Source organism: Uloborus diversus, chromosome 6, assembly GCF_026930045.1.
Source record: "Uloborus diversus isolate 005 chromosome 6, Udiv.v.3.1, whole genome shotgun sequence".
In the NCBI taxonomy this organism is placed as follows: domain Eukaryota; kingdom Metazoa; phylum Arthropoda; class Arachnida; order Araneae; family Uloboridae; genus Uloborus; species Uloborus diversus.
The window spans coordinates 3,703,397-3,723,364 of record NC_072736.1 but is presented as its reverse complement, the minus strand read 5'-3'; the positions used below and the strand labels follow the sequence as shown (position 1 = coordinate 3,723,364).

The following is a 19,968-nucleotide window of genomic DNA, read 5'->3' as shown; positions in this document are numbered from 1 at the left end:
GTCACTAGTACAGAACAACTCCAAGACGATGATGATATTATAATACATCATATATCATATTTTGTGAAAAAAAATTAGATATCTACTGTTATTTTGAATAGAGATTTCTTTATCAACGAGACAGTTCCAAAATCAATTTATTGAAATAAAAATTTGGCTTCAAAAGCACGAATTTATGGAATATCAATGAATAAAAGTAGTGAAAAGATTACAAAATGATATTTTCATCACCACATGGTGTGATGAATCACACTTTTGTGAGTTAATGTGAACCATGTTTTTTTTTTCTTCATTTCTTCCAGTGAAAACTAACTTCGAGTGTAATTACGAATGTGCTTGAATAATTTATTCCAAGCATCAATTGCAGCAAATCTGTATGATACATTTGTCTCAACTGTAATAAATTTTTAGAAAAACGTTTTGTTGTTAGTATAACAAACAGTAATTTGTTGTCACCGGTATTAGCGTGCTGTTCTGTCTCGCTATTTAGATTTATATCAAGCGAGATAATATTTATAATACCTTGAACATTTCCAAAGAGGTAAAGCATAATGAGTTGGAACATATTTTCAGAAACTTACAAAATTGGAAAGAATTTTGAAAAGAAAACGAAAAAAAAAAAAAAAAACAACTAACATGATTAATTCATTGTAAATTTCAAACCAAAGGGTTAATAAAGGACAAGTACAAACCTATTATGACCGAGAGGAAATAGTTGAAGTGGATGTTAATACTCGAAACAAATTGCCGCTAGAAGAACGGTTACTATATATTTTTGTAATAGAAACTGCTCAGGTATAAATAACAATGATTAAAAGAAACTACCCGCAATACAAAAGAAACGCCCACACTCACAAGAATGATTTTTTTCAAAACCAACAAGTTAAAGACCGAATTATTTGAAGATGAAATACTTTCAAGCAACTACAGGAGGTGTAGGTATTACGCATTATTAACAGTACAATCGGCCAGCGTTAATTCAGAAAGAATCTTTTCAATTGCAGGAAATTCTGTCACAAAAATGAGTTGCAAGTGACAATTAAATAGATGCATTATGTTTCTTGCTATTTTTGATTTTTTTATTATGATATTTATTTCTCCATGATGTATTTGTTCACAACAAGCAATTAATGCACTTTTTTCGCAAAATAATGAAATATGGCAACGAAACATTATGCTTTTGAATGTTTTGTGGAAAATTTCTAAAACCGGTATTCCTGTATCACACTAAAAAAATACCGAACACCAGTATTGCATTTTTGATCTGGTATTGCAATCAATATGTTCAACTGCTACAGAAGGGACTGATTCCATGGATCAAACATTTTATTAGCTAAAAGTTTACATTGAATTATATTAATAATTAAGGACGCGTGCAGGATTTTTCCTACAAAAGAGAGAGGGAGGGAGGAACAAATCTTGGAGGAAACTCAGCCCTCTCCATCATTCTGGTGCAAGATGCAGAAAAATACTGCACTGAGAATAATGTTTCGCGTTTTTCGTTTGCATGTGGGAAGTGGGCTTATGATTTATAGCATTCCTGATGCAGATATAATAGCAGCTAACAGTTTTCTATGTTACTTTTTATTTTCTAAACAGCTGACACTAAAAAGCATGTTGAGCAAAAAACAAACTTTTTTTTTGTAAGTGTGGGCTTTTTTGCTCAATTCCAGTATTTTACTTCTCGGCTTCAAAATGATAAAAGTCTATTTAGAGGAGATCCATCATCATTATGAGGTCCATTGAATAAGTGGGTTAAGTTTTCATATCATTTTTTCTTTAACATACCTAATCTATTCTTACTATTATTTCTAAATGAACGCTGTATCTGTTACCTAAACAGATTGTTTGAAAAGTGAATGGTACCTTGAGGGGGTGGGGGTGGGGTTGCCCATGACCTTATCATTCTCTTAGTCTTGAGAATATCCGAAGTCACTGGCACAAGCATTACTTTTGACCTATCAGGGTGAGTGATTAGGTATAGGTCGTATTCAAAGTCGTTCAGAGACATAAGCCTGTTTTGGCTGTGGATGCTTTCTTGTTCAGCTTGGAATATGGTTAACTTGTTAGTTAAGACTTTGATCTTTTAATGAACAATTACAGGTCCATTTAAATGTAACCAGGGGTGATGGTGGATTCAAAAGTAAAATTTTTTGGAAATAGTGTGAATTTTTCGAAAACTATGAGGAAGCTTGACCTCTGTTCCCCTGCCTCGTAAAAAACAAATATACATAAAAAATCATTGAAATAACCATTTATTTATTTTTTTTTCAGTTTTAGAATGTGTTGTCGATCCAAAATTTTCAGTCCATAAACACAACTGTGAAACTTAACTATTTGAAAGCAAGGTAAAATAAGCTGAAGCAATGAAAATTATGTTTTTATTTACTCATTTATATATGTTATTTAATTATTTTTGCTAATTAATTATCTTTATGTCTTCAATCATCCTTATAATTCACAAACTCTCTTATAGTGCTCTGCTATTCGCAACTCCAAGAAACTATAGGGGGCGCTGCAGCCACTGTGTAATGGCGGATGAAAAAGGTAAAACAAACGCAAGCCGTAACTTATAACTTGCTTTGATGCTTAGTGAATGACAGCAATTTTTTATTGTGTTTGTGGGAAGCTTTCTTTTCTATTCTTCTGAAATTACATTACACCACAAAATGTCTGAAGCCTGTAATATACCCCAAAGAAAACATATGGAATGGAATTTTTACCTTTTTCTTTAGTATTGTTAATCACCGCAAGGAGCCTATTCGAGCTCTGGAGTTGCGAATTTACTTGAGATTGGTTCGGTAAGAATTATTTTCCATGATCAATCATATTTTCTCATCCAACATAAAAACACAGAGTAACCACAAAAGTGGAATTCCGGGAGTCCGGTGATCGGAATTCAGGAAATTAAAGCAGTGACGGGAAAAATCATGTGCATGGGATTCAATATAAACAGGAGAAAAAAAGAAACATACCGGGCCAGAGGTCCCTGGTGTCAAATTCGGGAAGCGTCATTGCCCTTCCGTTGCCGAACACCTGTCGGCCGTTCCGGAAGTCCAGCGCCCTCTGTTGGCCGTAGGGGTCGCAGCGCCTCACCTCACGACCACCACAGCAGTTGAGAGGAGGGGTGGAACCTGTAAAGGGAATGACAGTTACATACATGCCAACTTTTGGAACTGGACATCAGACTTTTTCTGCCCACAGCACTATCTCATTTGATTAAAAGTCTGCTCAAATTTAATGAAGTATACTATAAAAATATGGGTGCAAAGGTTTAACATTTAAAGTAACTGATATGATCACCAAAATATTTCGAAAAAATCATGAATTTAAGTTCTGACAACATTTTTTGACTTTAGCAGAATTTTACCATTTAAATCACTATATTTCTATGCACCAAAACCAGTGTTTGTGCGGTAGATAGGGACCGCATAAAAAAATGCTCAAAATTACACTATTAAGCACTCAAATGAAGCTTTGTGCTACAATATGATTAAAGTGAAAAGCCAAGGTAAATAAAGCACAAATTTTGAAGAAAATACAGCAGATGGTTATTTCAAGGCTACAATGGAGCCTCTTCATCAGTGCAAAAAACTTACCAATGCAACCGAAACCGAAAGTCTTGACTTGAAGACCTTGACTTGAAAGACCGAAAGTCTTGACTTTCGGTTGCATTGGTGAGCTTTTTGCACTGATGAAGAGGCTCCATTGTAGCCTTGAATTAGCCATATGCTGTATTTTCTTCAAAATTTGTGCTTTATTTATGTTGGCTTTTCACTTTAATTATACTAAGCACTCGTTTTAAAGATAGGTCAGTCAATTGAGTCTCAATTTGTGTGAAGTTTTCATAGACTGCACAAAAAAAAGATCGCACCAAAACAGGTTTGGATGTATTCCATAGTCATCTGAAAAACATGTTTAATTAAGTAGTAGAAAAAATTGAATAATCTAGTTTGACTGAAATTCAGATGCAACAGGATAGAAATTTCTGAGAGAGCATGGCTAAATGGTAATCCTGCAAGTCCTCAGCTATGGAATGTGAAATACAAGAAAAGTTAAAAATAATGGTAAGCAAATGGACAAAACTAGCGATATCCATGCAGAAGAACCATGCAGAAAATGAAAACGGGAGAATTTTACAGAGGCAGATGCAATGAGATTTTGAAAATGCGTAAAAAATCAGGACTAACAACCAAAAAATTACTAAAATGCGCAAATTTTGAGCCTAATCCAGTTTTTATTTGTTAGTTTTGAAATACAGCTGCTATACCACAATTTCACAAGTTGCCAAGCTTACCTACATTTGGCTTGACACAAAAATTATATTAGCTTTGCTATATCTGAAAAATTTTCACCAAGCCCATAGGTGTTTTATGCTAAATGGTGCATAGCAGGCAAAACCAACATACAGGTAAAGTTTCAAGAGCTAAAGTAATTTTGTGAATATTAATGCCTTAAATAAAAAATTCAGCAAGATTACAACAAATTAAGCACACAAAAATAATAACAATTTACAAGAATAATAACAATACATATGTGGTCAAGAGTAGAGTAAAATGTTATCACCTGAGCGCCTAAGGGGTGACTGGGGGGAGGGGGTGGCCTGGGGGTGTCGCCATCCGGTGGGGGTTTGACGTCCCGAACCTCCCTGGGGGGGAGTGCTGCCACTGAAGCTCCTCAGCCTGCCGCCAGGGGGCGTCCCGATCGTGAACTGTACTGTGGAATCAAACAACACACGGTGACAAAATTAGATTAACTATGTTTAGTCGAGAGCAATGAAGGATGCTATCATCATACCACCATTTCACAAGGTATTTACAGGTGCGTAAGGCACATTGATATAATTGGAAAAAAAAATATTAGTTTTGAAACTCAGTATTTCATCTTATTTTCAGCCTTATATGCATATTCAATATTTATCACAATTCTAAATGCCTCAGTTTCAACGAAAGATACATACCTGAAGGAGGTGTGAAAGAATTGAGATCCGTGATGCGAAAAGTGTCGCTCCCGCCAGAGTTCGTCGAGTCTTTACGAGATCTGTCGCTGCAAACCGCAGCGAGCTCCTATGAGAGAAAAAACAAATCCTATTTCGAGTACAACGAGTAAAAACAAAAAATACATAAAGAAAAAGCAAAAAAAAAAGTTCAAAATTTGTCATAAAGAGTACATACATTTTTCTGGAGCATTCCATCAAAATCAAAATTTAATGATTATTTTTCCCCCTGATATCAAACTTATTAAAAACGAAAAAGATATACCAAAGATATCAAAGAGAAGTCTCCAACCAAACAAGTTTTTGTGAGATGTTTTTATATTTATGTCAACAAATAAGGAAGTTGAAGCTACAGGTGAAAATCTGAAATAAGATATTTGGGTCAATAATGAAAACCAAGTCTACTTTTACCAGCAACTAACTCTAGTGGGGGAGGGGGGAAATAATACCAAATAATCACCCCTGTGACATCCGAACTTGAAACGCCAATGTAAACAAATAGTAATGAGAGAGTCTAGCACTGAAATTATTCATATTGGTTATTAAATCAATCACATAGTATAATAACGAAAAGCATTTTCAGATTTGCAAGAGTGCAAAGCATACAATAGCATTTCACCAGGGCCGTCCAAAGACCTGACGGCGCCCAAGCAAAAGTTTCCTGCTCCCTCCCTTCCCCTGCACACAGAAAAATCAAGTTAGTTACAGGGTGTCCAGCAAAGGACTCCTTGGTTTCAAAGTTAAATATCTCGAAAACAAAGGACGATATTGGAATAAAATAAACGGTATGTTTATTGTGAAACCCATAAAAATCATATACAGGAACATGTAAATTAGTTTTTAAAAGTTCCAACAGGTGGCGCTGCATGCTGTAATTGCAATAAAAGTCTGCATAAATAGTGCTGCGAAGAGGTTGGACGATAATTTGTAGCGTATAAGTAAGCATATCTGAGAGACTAAACTACAGCTGAAACAACTAACCTCTTCGCCCTCTTATAGAGACTCCTATTGCAATTACATTGTGCAGCGCCACCTATTGGCAGTTTTTAAAACTAATTTCCAAGTTCCAGTACATGATTTTTATGGGTTTCACAGTAAGCAGACCGTTTATTTTATTCCAATATCGTCCTTTGTTTCCGAGATATTTAATTTCGAAACCAGGGAGCCCTTTGCAGGACACCCTGTATAACATCAGTGCATCATAATATTGAGAAGAAATAAAATGGAGGGAGTGAAGACTTTCATTCAAGAAACCAAGACACCAAGTCACGTGATGGGTTTTAAAGCAAAGCATTGGAAGAAACCAGCTTTCTTTCGCTTGTTTCACGCAAAACGAGCCAACCATTAACTGTTGTTGAATCACATGACTTGGGGGTCTTTGGGTCAGCTTTTGCTAAGCCAATGATTGGATTTGCTCCCTCCATTTTAATTCCTGCTGTAAATATCATCGCATGAACGCGTCATACTTGAATTTTTTAACTCTTAACAAACAAAAAAATCAGACGGCTACGGATAATACAAATTAAAACACTGTTTTTAATATTTATTATACATTGATACTCCAAAAACTTTTCAAAAAATGAAGATATGAAAAATTCAAATATTTATCTTATAAAATGTCACTCTACAACATAAAAAACAAACAATTGAAACAGAATTATTGATCAAACTCAGAACATGAGTAATTATTTTGTTGATTATAAATAGAAAATGTTTTTATCGAAGTAAATTACATCAAAATTAAATTTCCATCTGGACTCATCCAATGATTCTTTTCAAGAGGTTTTTGGTTTTACTTGTACTATCTTAATACCCGCTTTCAATATGTTAAAAACAAAGATGTCATTTTTTTGCATCAAATTTTTGTAAGTTTTAGAGGAAAACCACCCAAATACTCAACAGCATCGATAATCGCTTAGAATTGCGTTTTTGGAGATTTAATTTCGGGAAATTACAGCCTCTAATGTTGCAAAATATCGCCTTGTACAACTGTACTTTTAAGACTTTAGTTTCAGAAAATAATTGGGCAAGGGCCTCCATACCGCCATTTTTTAATATCACAAGCAATGGGTTTTTAAAAGACACTAACAAAATATTTAAGTGGAATAGCCCCTGAATATGAAACATTGCTTAAGTTTTTTGGACCATAATTTTGTAAAATTTTTCAGGGAAGGGCTTCAGATCCCCCCTCCCTTAAATCTTCAAAGTTTGTCTAAAACTGCGTTTTTGGAACTTCAATTTCGAAAACTTGCAGGGGGAGGAGCAATTGATTTCAATCTATTTTTTTTTTTTAAATCGATCTGAGACAGTCCATGAGCTCCATCCTTTACCATACCTGCCAACCTCCGAGAAAAAAAATCCGGAAGATTTTTTTATTTTTATCCACAAGATTTTAACGCAAAATAAAATCAAACAGGACCCCTATCCTCTTTACATTTAACAATATATTAGTTATGAATTTCATATCAATTGAACTTACTTTCGTTTAGTAAATATTACTTTTATTGCTTTCTTTAAAAGTTTGGAAATAACATTTGGTACTCATTTTAAAAAAAGAACAAAGCAAAAACAGCTCGAACTGAGAGAACGAGAAGATAATCGGCGCCGAAATTGTGCCCCTAGTTGCCAGGCGCGACGCTTGCTTTGATTGGATCCCGATGAAGTCATGCGCTGTATCACTCCGTGACGTCATAATCTTGCCTCACTTCTTCTCGTGCCATTCTCCTACGGCAACCTTTCCTTGGCTACTTGGCCTAAAACGCGGTGCTGCATTCCACAAAAGAATCGTTAGCGCCAAAATTGGCGAGATACTATTTTTTTCCTACAAAATGTGAAAAATCCGGAAGATTTTGCTCATAACCGGAGAAACGGAAAAGGACATAAAAATCCGTAAAACTTCCGGGAAATGCGGAAGGCTTGGCAGGTATGCTTTACCCTAACGTCAATAAACATGGCCTATAACCGCGTTTTTAAGGCTTCAATTTCTAGAAATTTCTTCTGAAATCCTTATATATTTTTTGGCTGTAGCAACTGAAGTCTAAAACTGCGCTTTTAAAACTAAAAGTTTTAAAATTTTTACCGGACCACCTTTTCCTATCAGATCAAAAATTTCCGGAAAATACTAATGTTACACAAAATGAGGGGCACCTTGCAGCGCCCCCTCATTTTGTGATGCCTGGGGCAGTTGTCTCCCCCCCCCCCCCTGGGTTCGGCTCTGCATTTCATCTCCAGGGTGTGAATGGGAAGGACGCTCGTGGATGCACTCTTTATTCCACCGGAGAGATTGCAATCTTAAAAGCCCAACGATATCGTTAAATATTGTAAATTGAGATTCAAGCGAGTTGTCTTTCCCATTCAATGAGCCATCATCCTCTTTGTCCTTCTGGCCCACACCCACTTTAATGTTTCTCTTACTGACAACCATCGTCCTTTCCCAGCAACTTTCTTGATTAACCTGTGCAATTGATCCAATGATGGTCCATGGGGTTTTATGCACAATCTCCTAACCTCTATAAGAATCCTCCTGGTTAGTGACTGGTGAGCCCAAGGTGATTGATTCGTCTATTTGAACATGACCCATATTTCAAAGGCCAGTTTACATGGGGCTGCTTGAAGGAAAATTATTGATAACATGCATTTTTTGAGAATTTCCAGTTCTAGAGCTAGAAAATGACACATCCCAGTGCTTTAAGTAATTAACCAAAGAGGTAAAAAATTTATTTCAATTTTGCGTGGCTTAGACCAATGTCTGATTGGACAAGCTCAAGTGGGTGGGTATTTGTTTTTAGTTACAATACCTCAATTTTGATAAAAACTGCAGATAAAGCTTGAGCTCGGATAGATTGCGGATGAGCTTGAAGTGGAAACATCATTTGTGCCATTTGTAATAGGTTTATGTTATTATTTTGTAATCAATAGGATCAGCAAGAACACAGATCTTACTGGGTGCTTTTTGGTTGATTCTACCTATTACAAATGACGCAGTGAGAAGCAAAGGGATGCAAGTGGCAAAATTAAAAATTTGGAGATAACCAGTACAAATGGTAGGTAAACCCCTCCTCTGTCTTGGGACAAAAGATAGTACTAGTATCCTGGTAGGTGTTGCTGTATAGCACGATTTAGAAAAAAATTTCAATGAAAGCCTACCTAGGACGTAATCTTTACACGTGTTATACTCAAAACTTGAAAATGTCCACTTACATCTATTTGCTTCTCACTGCCTCAAATGATACAAATCATGTTTCCACTTCAAGGTCATCCACCATCTCTCTGTGGTCAAGATTTACAATGTTTGTGTTCAGCACGGCAGTATAGGAGGCACTGCTGTCTCCGGTCAATATCTCTTGAAAGAGGTAAAACAAAGATCCATCCACTAGAGCTTGTCCGTTCAGATATCTGCCTTTCCACCCAAAATTTAAATGTTTAACATCATTGGCTCATTTTTTTGATACCGTGAGGTGGTGTATTGAAGCTCTTAAATCGTAAATAGGGGTTGGTTGAATCAGTCAAAAGTTCTACTTTTAGTCACTGAAATTGATAGAATAAGTAAAAAAAAAAAGATGGAGTGAAAAAAAACTTTCATTTTTCCAATGCCTAATTTTTAATTAATTTTTTAAACTGTCCGATTTTAAAAATAAGGCATGGTCGTTATGACGTCACAAATGATCTACTTTGGCGTATCTGTCCATCGCCTTTCCAGGTTATGATAATCAAGAAGCAAATTAAATATTGCGCTCTATGCTTGCTATCAACCATATCAACCAACCAAATTAAATACAGTAGAAGACCGTTATAACGCCGACCTGTATAACGAAATTCTCTAAAAACCGCACTACTTTTCAAAAGTAAACAATAGGTTTTGAAGTTTCAAAAATCCCCGTTTTGCTTTGCAAAAATAAAAATTGTTAGGCAAATTAAATTTTGAAAGTTTTTTATCTTTCCATCTTATTTTAAAGCTTTTAAATTGAAAATTAGTACTCATAGTAAACAGAAAATACCAGATGGCTCTTGAAAATGCAGCTGTTTTGCAAACCATGAAGCTAGCGGAAGTGCAGGATTTTGATTGTGAAACATATTTATTTGTGAATAACTAATTGTAATATTGGTGATTTAATATTCATTGTAGATAAAACTCATTCTGAAGTGCTAATATATAGATATATTCTGAAAATTAGTTTTAAAATTTGTGAAATGATCTACATAATGCAAAAACCTGTATAACACAAAAGCTCTGGTCCCACGGTGTGCGTTATAACGACCTTCTACTGTATTGTGCTCCTTGAATCGCACTTCAGTTTTTATGACGTCATCGGCAGAAACGCAAACAATGGAAGCGCACTGATTAAAATAATTTTTTTTAAAAATATTAAACTTAGTCAAATTATTTAAAGAATGATCAGATCCTATGTTTTTAAGCATGCTTTTTCATAAAAAACTTTTGAAACTTCAGAATTAAATTTAATTTAAAATTAAATTTAATGTGTTTGACTTCGCCTGGCCCCAAAAATTCGTTATTTTTTTCTGCTGTATGAAATTGAATCTCTTTCTCCTGATTTCATTTAGCCTGAAATAGCGAAGGAATTATCAAAAAGATTCAAGTATAAGATTTTCCGGTTGATACATAGTAAACTCAAGTTATGCGCTAATTTTCGCCACAATAATACAATAGGGTGGTTTCCTTCAGTCAAAAGTACTACTTTTAGTCATTGAAATGGATAGAATGAGCAAAAAAAATTGCATGGACCCAGAAAATACTTTCATTTTCCCAACAGTTTTTTTTTTTCAATTAATTTTTTAAAATGTCTGATTTTTCAAACAAGGCGTGGTCTTTATGACGTCACAAATGATGCACTATGGCGCATCTTTCTACCGCATTTCCATGTTATGATAATCAAGCAGCAAATTAAAATTGCCCTCTATGCTAGCTATCAACCCTATCGTTGCCAATTCACGTGAGTAAAGATGCGAATTAAATATTTTGAACCGCGAGTGGCAACACTGAATGGCATTTCATTATTTGTGATGTCATCGGCAGAAGTGTTAAACGATGAAAGAGCACCAATTTAAGTAATTTCTTAAAAATATTAAACTTAAAGAAATTATTTAAAAAATGGTCAGATTCTATGTTTTTAAGCATGCTTTTTTCAGAAAAAAAAACCTTTTGAAACTTGGGAAACAACCCCATCGTGGATGGAACCCTCACCTTTGGAGACGTGGGGGATGTCCCGGGAGACAGCATCTTCCCGGACACCTCGTAACCGTCCAGGGGGGAGGAGGCGGGCGTGTTCTGGAGGCTGTGCTCGATCTGCTCGAAGACCACCCTCTGGGTGGGCACCGGCACCGCCTCGGAGATGCGCCGCTCGGAAGAGCCGGCGCAGCTGGCCTCCGATATCTGCATGGCGGCCTCCTCCTGGGAGCGCTCCCTGGCCAGCCTTCGAGCCTCCAGGGCGGTGACCTCCTGCCGGTAGGTCACCGCCCTGGTCGCCAGGTTGATGTTGGCGTCGTGGGCCGACTTCTTGAACGAGGAGTCGGTGATGCTCATCTTCGAGGGAGACCTTTTGGGAGAGGGAGAAACGATTAGTGCTAAAGTCTTCATCATTGAATGTAGTTTAATTAATTATTTGTTTAAACCATAGACTAATAATAAGAATAAACCGAGCTATGGCAACCCTTTTGCTGCTCATAAACCAAACCATGTGACTGGTGGATATTCTAGCAACAGTGGGACGCCCGCGAGAAATAAAATAAATAGAATTGATGAAACACGGAAGAATGATCTTTTATGGAGTTTAATTTGTAAATTTGTTATTCTGAGTTGCAAATATTTTGTTAATACAGTGAGTTTTTTGTTTAGATTGTACAGTGCATTTTCTTTAGTCAATTTCAATAACTCTCTAAGCAATTAAAGATGCAATCGCCCAAAAAGAATCGGCTAAAGGTAAGATTTTTACCTACAATTTCAATTTAAGATAGTACCGATTAGTACATTTTTGCGTTAACGCAAAACGTTTACGCCATTACGTTCACGCCGTAGTAGTTCCGAATGAAATAAAAGTTACTGAAAACTGTGATCAAAAACTAATTACTAATGTTAAATGCGTAACTAAAAGAAAAACAGTTCAATCTCTGCACCTGGAAAAAATTATAATGAAAACACATTACGTCTTAAAATACATGTCGAGTGCCGAACTATAGATAATCCTGCCATCTAGCAACCATGCTGCCAAAGATTTTGCCAAGCCTTCCACCAGTCACATGATGTATCCATGAACCAATTTTTTCATCAGCAAGTCTGGGAAAGCTCGGTCTACTCTTATTATTAGTCTATGGTTTAAACCCCAGCAATCACCACCGTACCAACCCTGCTGAGAATGTACTGTTTGACCACAGATTGTACGTAATTTGTCAATCGGCCAAGTTAAGACGATTCCACCTGAATGAATCTAGCAGGGGAGAAGGAAAAATAGCGATGGGATTTTGATGCACGCGTTTCATGATTTCACTAGGGGCTTATTCATCCATTGTCTTAATTGAGGTGAAAATGAGTGGAAACGCAATGAGTTTCTATGGAAACAACAAAAAGAAGATAAAATGTTTTCATATCGTTCGAAAATGTAAAAGCATAATTGATGGCCAAAAATGTCTATTTGAGAGATATTCTCACCACTTCATTTTAAAAGCTAAGTGTAAACTAAATGTAAATGCAAGCAGTTAATCTTGTCCCTTTAAAGGACGCTTGTTTCAAATTGCGTATCGGAAAGCAATGTGTAAACATCGGATCGACTTAGAACGATGTGTTCGTCAGGACGAAGGATGTGACGTCAGAGCATGAGTGGATGTGTGACGTAATCTTCCGATGACTCGGAGGAAATCGATTGCTCTTGAAGGATCCAGATGGCTCTTACGTAAGCATATCCAGAGTGACGTGAGGAAAGTGCGGGGATAGGATATAAGCGGGAAGAAATGAGAAGGAAATCGCTTCTGCTCGCGTTTCTCATTTTCGACTGACGATAGTCGTGTTTTTAGAGGATCGGTCGCTGTTGAAGCGACGTCCTGAACTTAGGAGATGGCTGTTTGGATTTCGCCATGAGAGTTAGGGACTAAAATTTTTTGAAACATTTTAGAATAATTATCGTTAGTGTGTCAAATATTTTTTGGAAAGATGTTCTTTCGGAACACGGAGATTTATTTGAGTATTGTTGAAATCTCTCATACTTGTTTATATCATTTACAGAAGTTTTTATGTTTTACAGTTGTTGATTATTAGATTTAAAAATAAAATGATTTAGATTTTCAATTTAAGTTCTGACATTTCATTCACTAGATAGCTACAGAAATGTGAAATAGAAAGGCATCTGCAAAACCTTAAGTATTTACCTTCGTTACAGGAGTTAGACACGAATTATGAGGTCAACAATAATGATAAGCTCCAATTTTGTTGCAAACACAATAAATGAATTAATTTTTAAGTAAAAATATAGATCAAATATAGTTTCGATTTAAAAATTATTGCAGTGAATAAATTGTCATTTTTAAAAAACCGAGATGAAATAATTAAAAGGCAAAAGCACATATCTATAGCAGAGAATCTACCATCCCTGAAAGGTAATAGATATGTCCATTTCCGCCTGTAAACCGGATATTAGCCTTTCCATACAATCAATGGTCAGACAGTAACTGGATGTGGTGATTGAGGGGAACAGGACAGGTAAGAGCAAAGGAAATTTTCTTTACTTATTTTAAGTTCGTCACTCAGTTGTCTCTTCAGCAGATCATCAACATCCTCACGTAATATGGAATCACCGACACATTGAAGGTTTTATTTCATGAAAATTTTAATTTGTAATTCATTATTTAATTATTTATCAAACTAAGAAAGGAATATCCTAAAATGAATACTTATTAATTTACAACTAATTGTGTTCAATATTTAGTGTTGCAGGATATTTTAACATCTGATTGGCAAAGAGCAGAAAACTTATTTGCATAAGATGGTTTCAATGGACCAATCACATGTTGGGGGAAGATGTGACTGTGATTTCAACTGTTTTTGCAGCCATTTCAGATTAGCCATGTGTTCTAATCTAGTTTCCTTAGTTCTGCAACTTGTTTCTTTTATTTTGGTCATGTTTATGAAAGAAAGATATCCAAAATTCTTTCTATTTAAGAAGATTTCAGATAAGTGACTTGAAAGATAAATGATTTCAGAAATGAAAGAATTGAAAGATAAGTGATTTCAGAAAGAGCTATGAGTAAAAATCCACTTCCAATGTTGCATTATGCTTTGCTTCAAAAAAGAAGTCCAAAAAGGAATAACTGAATAAATATTGGAAAATAAAACAAATGTTGAAAATCAAGTTATGAGCAGGCGGATATGTGGGGATTTGCCTATCACTCTACACCTATAAAACTCCAGGAAAATATTACAGCGAAATGAAGTCTATACCGTACGGAAAAAGTTTTCGAACAAATTGAACCAGAAAAGTATGGTGCCAGGATAAAGGAAATTCAATTGACATAAAACTTAAAATACAACAATAATTTTAAAAAATTAAAAACTAATGAGACAAAGAGAGTCCTTATGATATTATTCAGAACATGGCCTTTTTCCCACATCAAAAATTTGAGCATCGAATTCATTAATACCTCATGCAAAGATTAACTCTTAAAGATCACAACACAAATTAACAAAAGCGAATTACTAAAATATTTTAATACTTAATTTGTACAACACATTATGTCAAATAGATCAGTAAAATAGGGTTTTTTTTTAGAGAAAAAGCTCAACAAAGATTAAGTTGATAAACACCATGAGTAATCAGGGCCGGATTTGGAAGTGTGGAGGCCCCGGGGCAACGAAGGAGTGGAGGCCCCTAATCAGGGTTCGAAAAGATCATCATATTTTCGAAAATATCCGATACTTTGATATTTATCAGAATATTTTGATATAATATGTATATTGTATATATCCGATATTTTCGACCCATGAAAGTTAGGATATTTTGTAAAAATTTTATTGTGGGGGCCCCTTTGTTGTGGTGGCCCCGGGGCAGTAGCCCTGCCTGCCCTCCCCTAAATCTGTCCCTGTGAGTAATACAGGATTACTTACGTAGATGAATCACTGAGCTGGTGCTTCAGGGTGCTATTTTTGTTTCCTTCCACTGAAAGAATTTTCATTACTTTTTAAAACATTAATGAAAATTTTCATACATAGAGTTACAAAAATTTGAGAAAAAAAAGTTTAATGTTAAAAACTTTTGAAAAATGACTCACCAAATCTTAATGTTTCTGCTACATTGGAAGGTACGACAACATAGTCCTGCGAAAAAGAAAATTTTAAAAAAGTTGGAATACTGAATGGATCACATGATGATGCAAAACATAAACACTATGAATCTTAAGTCTGTTATTATCATAACATATGCACAAGGGCGGATCTAGAAAATTTTCAAGGAGGGGGCGATTTTTATTAATTACCCTTTTCTGCGTTTCCTTATATTCTTCCCGTAACGTCTCGGAAGATCGCCTTAAATTACTTCGTTTTAGATTTAGTTCTGCAAATTTCCTAAGAAGTGCTCTAAACCCTATCCCATACCTGAAGGTATTCAAAAGTGTTGTATGGTTGCTTCTGTTAGACTTCAGTTTCGAAAATTTTTCAGAAGAGAGCACTCAAACTCTCTCCAATATCATCTCTAGATGGTCTGAAGTTGAGCTTCTAACATCATAAAAGATCGTATAAAACTGTTTTTAGTACTTCAAAATTGAAAATATACGTATATGCCGCGGGAGAGTTCCTGTATCTCAGCTTAAGGAGCTTGATTGTGCTCGGATGACGATGCAAAACACTGTGACGACTACTACTTCAATCTGGAGAGACATTTTAGATAGTTGATATTGATTAGTTCATTTTTCTTGAAACTAGTGAAAAATAAATTTATGCAACGGCAAACTCGAGGCAGAACCCTTCTTATACCTTGACGGAACTCAAGGGTTCCGGCGGAACAAACTTTGGGAAAAGCTGCTTTAGACAATAAAGCAAAATTGAACTACAATTGAGGAAGTGAAAAGCAAAGGGATGCAAGTGAACAGTAAAATTTTGAGAGAAACACGTTTAAAGATTTGATCCTACGTAGATGTTCATTGAATTCTTTTGCTTAAATCATGCAGCATAGCAGCTCCTACCAGGGCTACTACTGTCTGACCATCGATTACATGGAGAGGTTAATATCCGGTTTATAGGCGGAAATGAACGTATCTATTAGTTTGTAGGGCTGTTAATTGGTTTGTTTCAGATGGACACTTCTGCCTCTCTATTATTTAGCCTTAGTTTTGTAAAAATGAAAATTTGCTCACAACAACATTTTTTAAATCTAAAGTATATTCGATCTATATTCTCAAGGCAAAAATTAATTGATTTATTTATTCACTACAAAGTTTTGAGCTTACCATTTTGCTTTTACGTTACTGAACGAAATGAAAACATTTTCTTTTCTTTTTGTTGTTGCCATGGTAACTATTTTTGTTTCCCCTTATTTAATTTTTGAAAATGCAATAAATGAATAAGGCACTAGTATCATTATAAAACGCATGAATCAAAATCCCATCGTTATTTTCCCTTTTCCCCTGCTAGATTCATTCAGATGGAATCGTCTTTAGTTGGCAGATTGCCAAATTACATACAATCCGTGGTCAAACAGTAGAACCATCTCTTGCATCGAAACAGAGGAGAGGTTTCCTTAACGCTTGTACTGGTTATGTCCGAATTTTTAATTTTGGCACTTGTGTGAACTCCTTTGCTTCTCACTGCCTCAACTCACACACAACATTAGCCAAAGAGTGTTTATAACTTGACTGGAATCCTTTTGGAATAAAACCCTGTGATTTAGGGCTACACAAATGGAACGCTCACTCACCTTCTCGATGGGTGAAGGTGGTGACTGAGACAGGGGTGATGCGGCCATCTCCTCGCCACCCCCTGCCTCCCTGGTCCAGCAGTGGGGAGCAGGGGACCCCAGGGGACTCGAGATGTCAGAACCAGAGCAGCAAACAGGAACTGGCACGGGAGAGCCTGAGGAGAGAGTCAGAATCATGAACTACTTGCATTTATCGCAGTACAATGTATAGTATTAAATTAATATGGCAAAATAGTTTATTGCTTTAGACAGCACTTGCTTTCAAAGATTAGCAAACTGTCAATAGCAGTTTATTTGAATGTAGAGCTATTTTTTTTTGCTAATGCTGCATTGATACGACTCCGAAAAGTAGTCGCTGACACATGGTCCTATTGACCTATGAGTAACTTGGAATTTCCTTAGTTAAAGGAATAAAATTCTTTTGACTTTTCTAGATTTCTCAAAAAAAAAAAAGCAGGTAATGTCAGATTTGTTTTTTTAAAGTTGTAGCTACCTGAATAAATTTATAAATCAGGATTTCTTTTGAAACACAAGTCAAAACAAACTATTGAACATTTTAATATATACATGAAATACACCGCCAGCTCAGTCAATTTAATTATTATTATATAATTTAATTATTATATTTTAATATATAGTCAAACCTCGTCAACCCACAGGACCATGTGAATTATCTCACGTTACCCGGATTTCATCTTATATAACTTACTAAGTGGTTGTTACTCATGGAACCAAACCAATATTTCATGCAAAGGGATATTTTGAGCTAATGAGGCTCAACTGTACTAGAAGTTTGATTCATATTTATTCTTAAATGATTCTGTCTGCCGGTATGATAAGTCTTTGTGTAAGTACTTGCTTCACATGTGTGACTACTCATGTTCATCCTGGTTTTGAAGCAGTTGAAAAAGCGCATAGCAACCAACTAACTGCAGCAGTTTACAATGCAAAGATAATGTTTTTCCACATCTATTTTCATGATTTCCAGGTTCTTGACAAAATTAAAGATTTTTCCGGACTTTTTTGGTTAAAATAAAGCGTTTTCTAACAGTCCCCAGTTTACCAGGTTCTGCTTGACCCTCGGGAATCCTGTGAAATGTTTTAGGATGAATTTGGTAGGAAAAGGGTGACACTACGATAAAATAACATTATGGATTAAATTATGACTAGAATTAAATTTTAATGTTCACATGAAAACAAAACTTTTGCCTTTTAACTTGCATGCAAAATTAAAACCAGCATGACATGCTTCAAGGCACATTAAGCAGGACTGCCCTTACTGTGTTAAAATAACATTATGATTTAAATTATGACCACAATCAGATTTTTATGTTGAAGCGAAAACATAAGTTTAACATTACATTACAAACATAAGTTTAACATTAAAACATAACATAACATAAGTTTAACATTATATACCTTTAACATTCATGTCAAGTTAAAAAATCAACTAAATTTTCAACTAATTTACGAACTATAAACCCTTTCTCAATAAATGTTATTGAACATTTGACCATACACGTCAATGGTTTAAGACATAAAATGTTGAAACTTTTTTCTTTCAGTGAAATTTTTATTACTATTACTATTCAGGGGTGATTGTGACTCAATGAAAAAATACCTGAACTTTTTTTCCAAGAAGAAAAAGTGTTTTGATGGGCATATATATACACATTACGTGTATGCACACATTTTTATACATAATTATTTGTTGGGGCTAAAACTCGAAGTTTTAATTGGACTTAATATGTCCATGTGCATGGAGGGAATTAAATTCTTTTAATTTTTCACATTTCTTAAAATTTTTCAAAGTATGTTTTATTTTCCGAAACTGTATCTAAATCCTTAACCATTAATTACATTCATTTACTGAAAGTGCATAAAGATTTCAGAATTAAATATGTTTGGCGCAAAAAGGGCAGCATGTATTATGATCACTGTGCAATAGGGTTAGGCGATGTCCGAATTTTAATACCACAGTATATCGCTCCCCAAATATCGATATTTTCGATATATATATAGGTCGTTAAATTCAACATTTTATGGGGGGGGGGGGGGGGAGAGACTGCAAAGCCTATTACATAAGCATCTGCAAAAGAAAAAAGCCATAGCCCATCTTGGTGAATAAATAGTTTAGCAATTATTCTAATAATATAGCTACAGCAAGGCTTTTCATGTGTTTGTGTCGGGGGGGGGGGGGGGATCATGAGGCAGATTACACCACAGAAACTTTTGGAGAAATTAAGAAGAATTTAAGTCTTTTTATTAGTGGATGGCAATTCTTGAGGGAAAAGGGAGGCTTGGTAAAATTGAGAGGCGCCATCGCAGTCGGGGGGAATGGGCACCCCTAGTTACATCATCTGCATATTAAGATATGCAACAGAAAAACGCTATTAGACATTTTAAAAAGAAAATATTAAGGGGGAAAATATCGAGTAACCCTCCTTCCTCTTCTTATCTAGCCTTTATTCCATCTCCCACCCCAGCTGTTCTTCAATAATTACCATAGATATTGCAAAACATGACGGTAGCTTACGCTTTATACCAAACGAAACGTCTTCAATTTGGACTTTCGGCGTTTCATTAAATATCGACCTAAATTTTACAAACGTGGGTTTTTCTGAAAATATAGGAGTTCCGGTATTTTCAAAGATGAAGATACCGGAATACAAGATGAAAATACCGGAAATCCGGTAAAATACCTGAACACAATCACCCCTGACTATTTTCATTTCATTGGACGAAATGTTGTGGAATGCTTCTTTTAAGCAGATACAAATTAATTCAACATAAGAAGCTACTGTGAATGTAAATTAAAAGTTTTAAGGCTCATTAATTAGCTTTTGCACACACTATCAAACTAACATATATTTAAAAAATTTTTACTCCTGAAAATTTTTTTTTTTAACGAGAAACTAGTTTTTTAAACATTGGATTGCAATTATTAAAGTATTATTAAACTCAGAATGATTTAAATCATCTACTATAACATTGTTTTGAATTATTAATACATATCCATAATATATTACAAACTTATCCAGAGGTAAAAAGTCAGATTAA

General features: G+C 35.3%; 1 protein-coding gene across 1 annotated transcript in view; it reads right to left on the bottom strand.

Moving 5' to 3' along the window:
• LOC129224656 (serine/threonine-protein kinase unc-51-like) overlaps nt 1-19,968 on the bottom strand; it is a 201,666-nt gene that overhangs the window by 32,343 nt on the left and 149,355 nt on the right. Inside the window, exons 12-18 of the mRNA XM_054859195.1 lie at nt 16,909-17,063; nt 15,269-15,314; nt 15,105-15,156; nt 11,199-11,550; nt 4,961-5,066; nt 4,567-4,716; nt 2,976-3,134 (exon numbers count right to left, since the gene is read on the bottom strand). Coding sequence (XP_054715170.1) covers nt 2,976-3,134; nt 4,567-4,716; nt 4,961-5,066; nt 11,199-11,550; nt 15,105-15,156; nt 15,269-15,314; nt 16,909-17,063 — 1,020 coding nt within the window. The remainder of the gene's footprint in view (nt 1-2,975; nt 3,135-4,566; nt 4,717-4,960; nt 5,067-11,198; nt 11,551-15,104; nt 15,157-15,268; nt 15,315-16,908; nt 17,064-19,968) is intronic.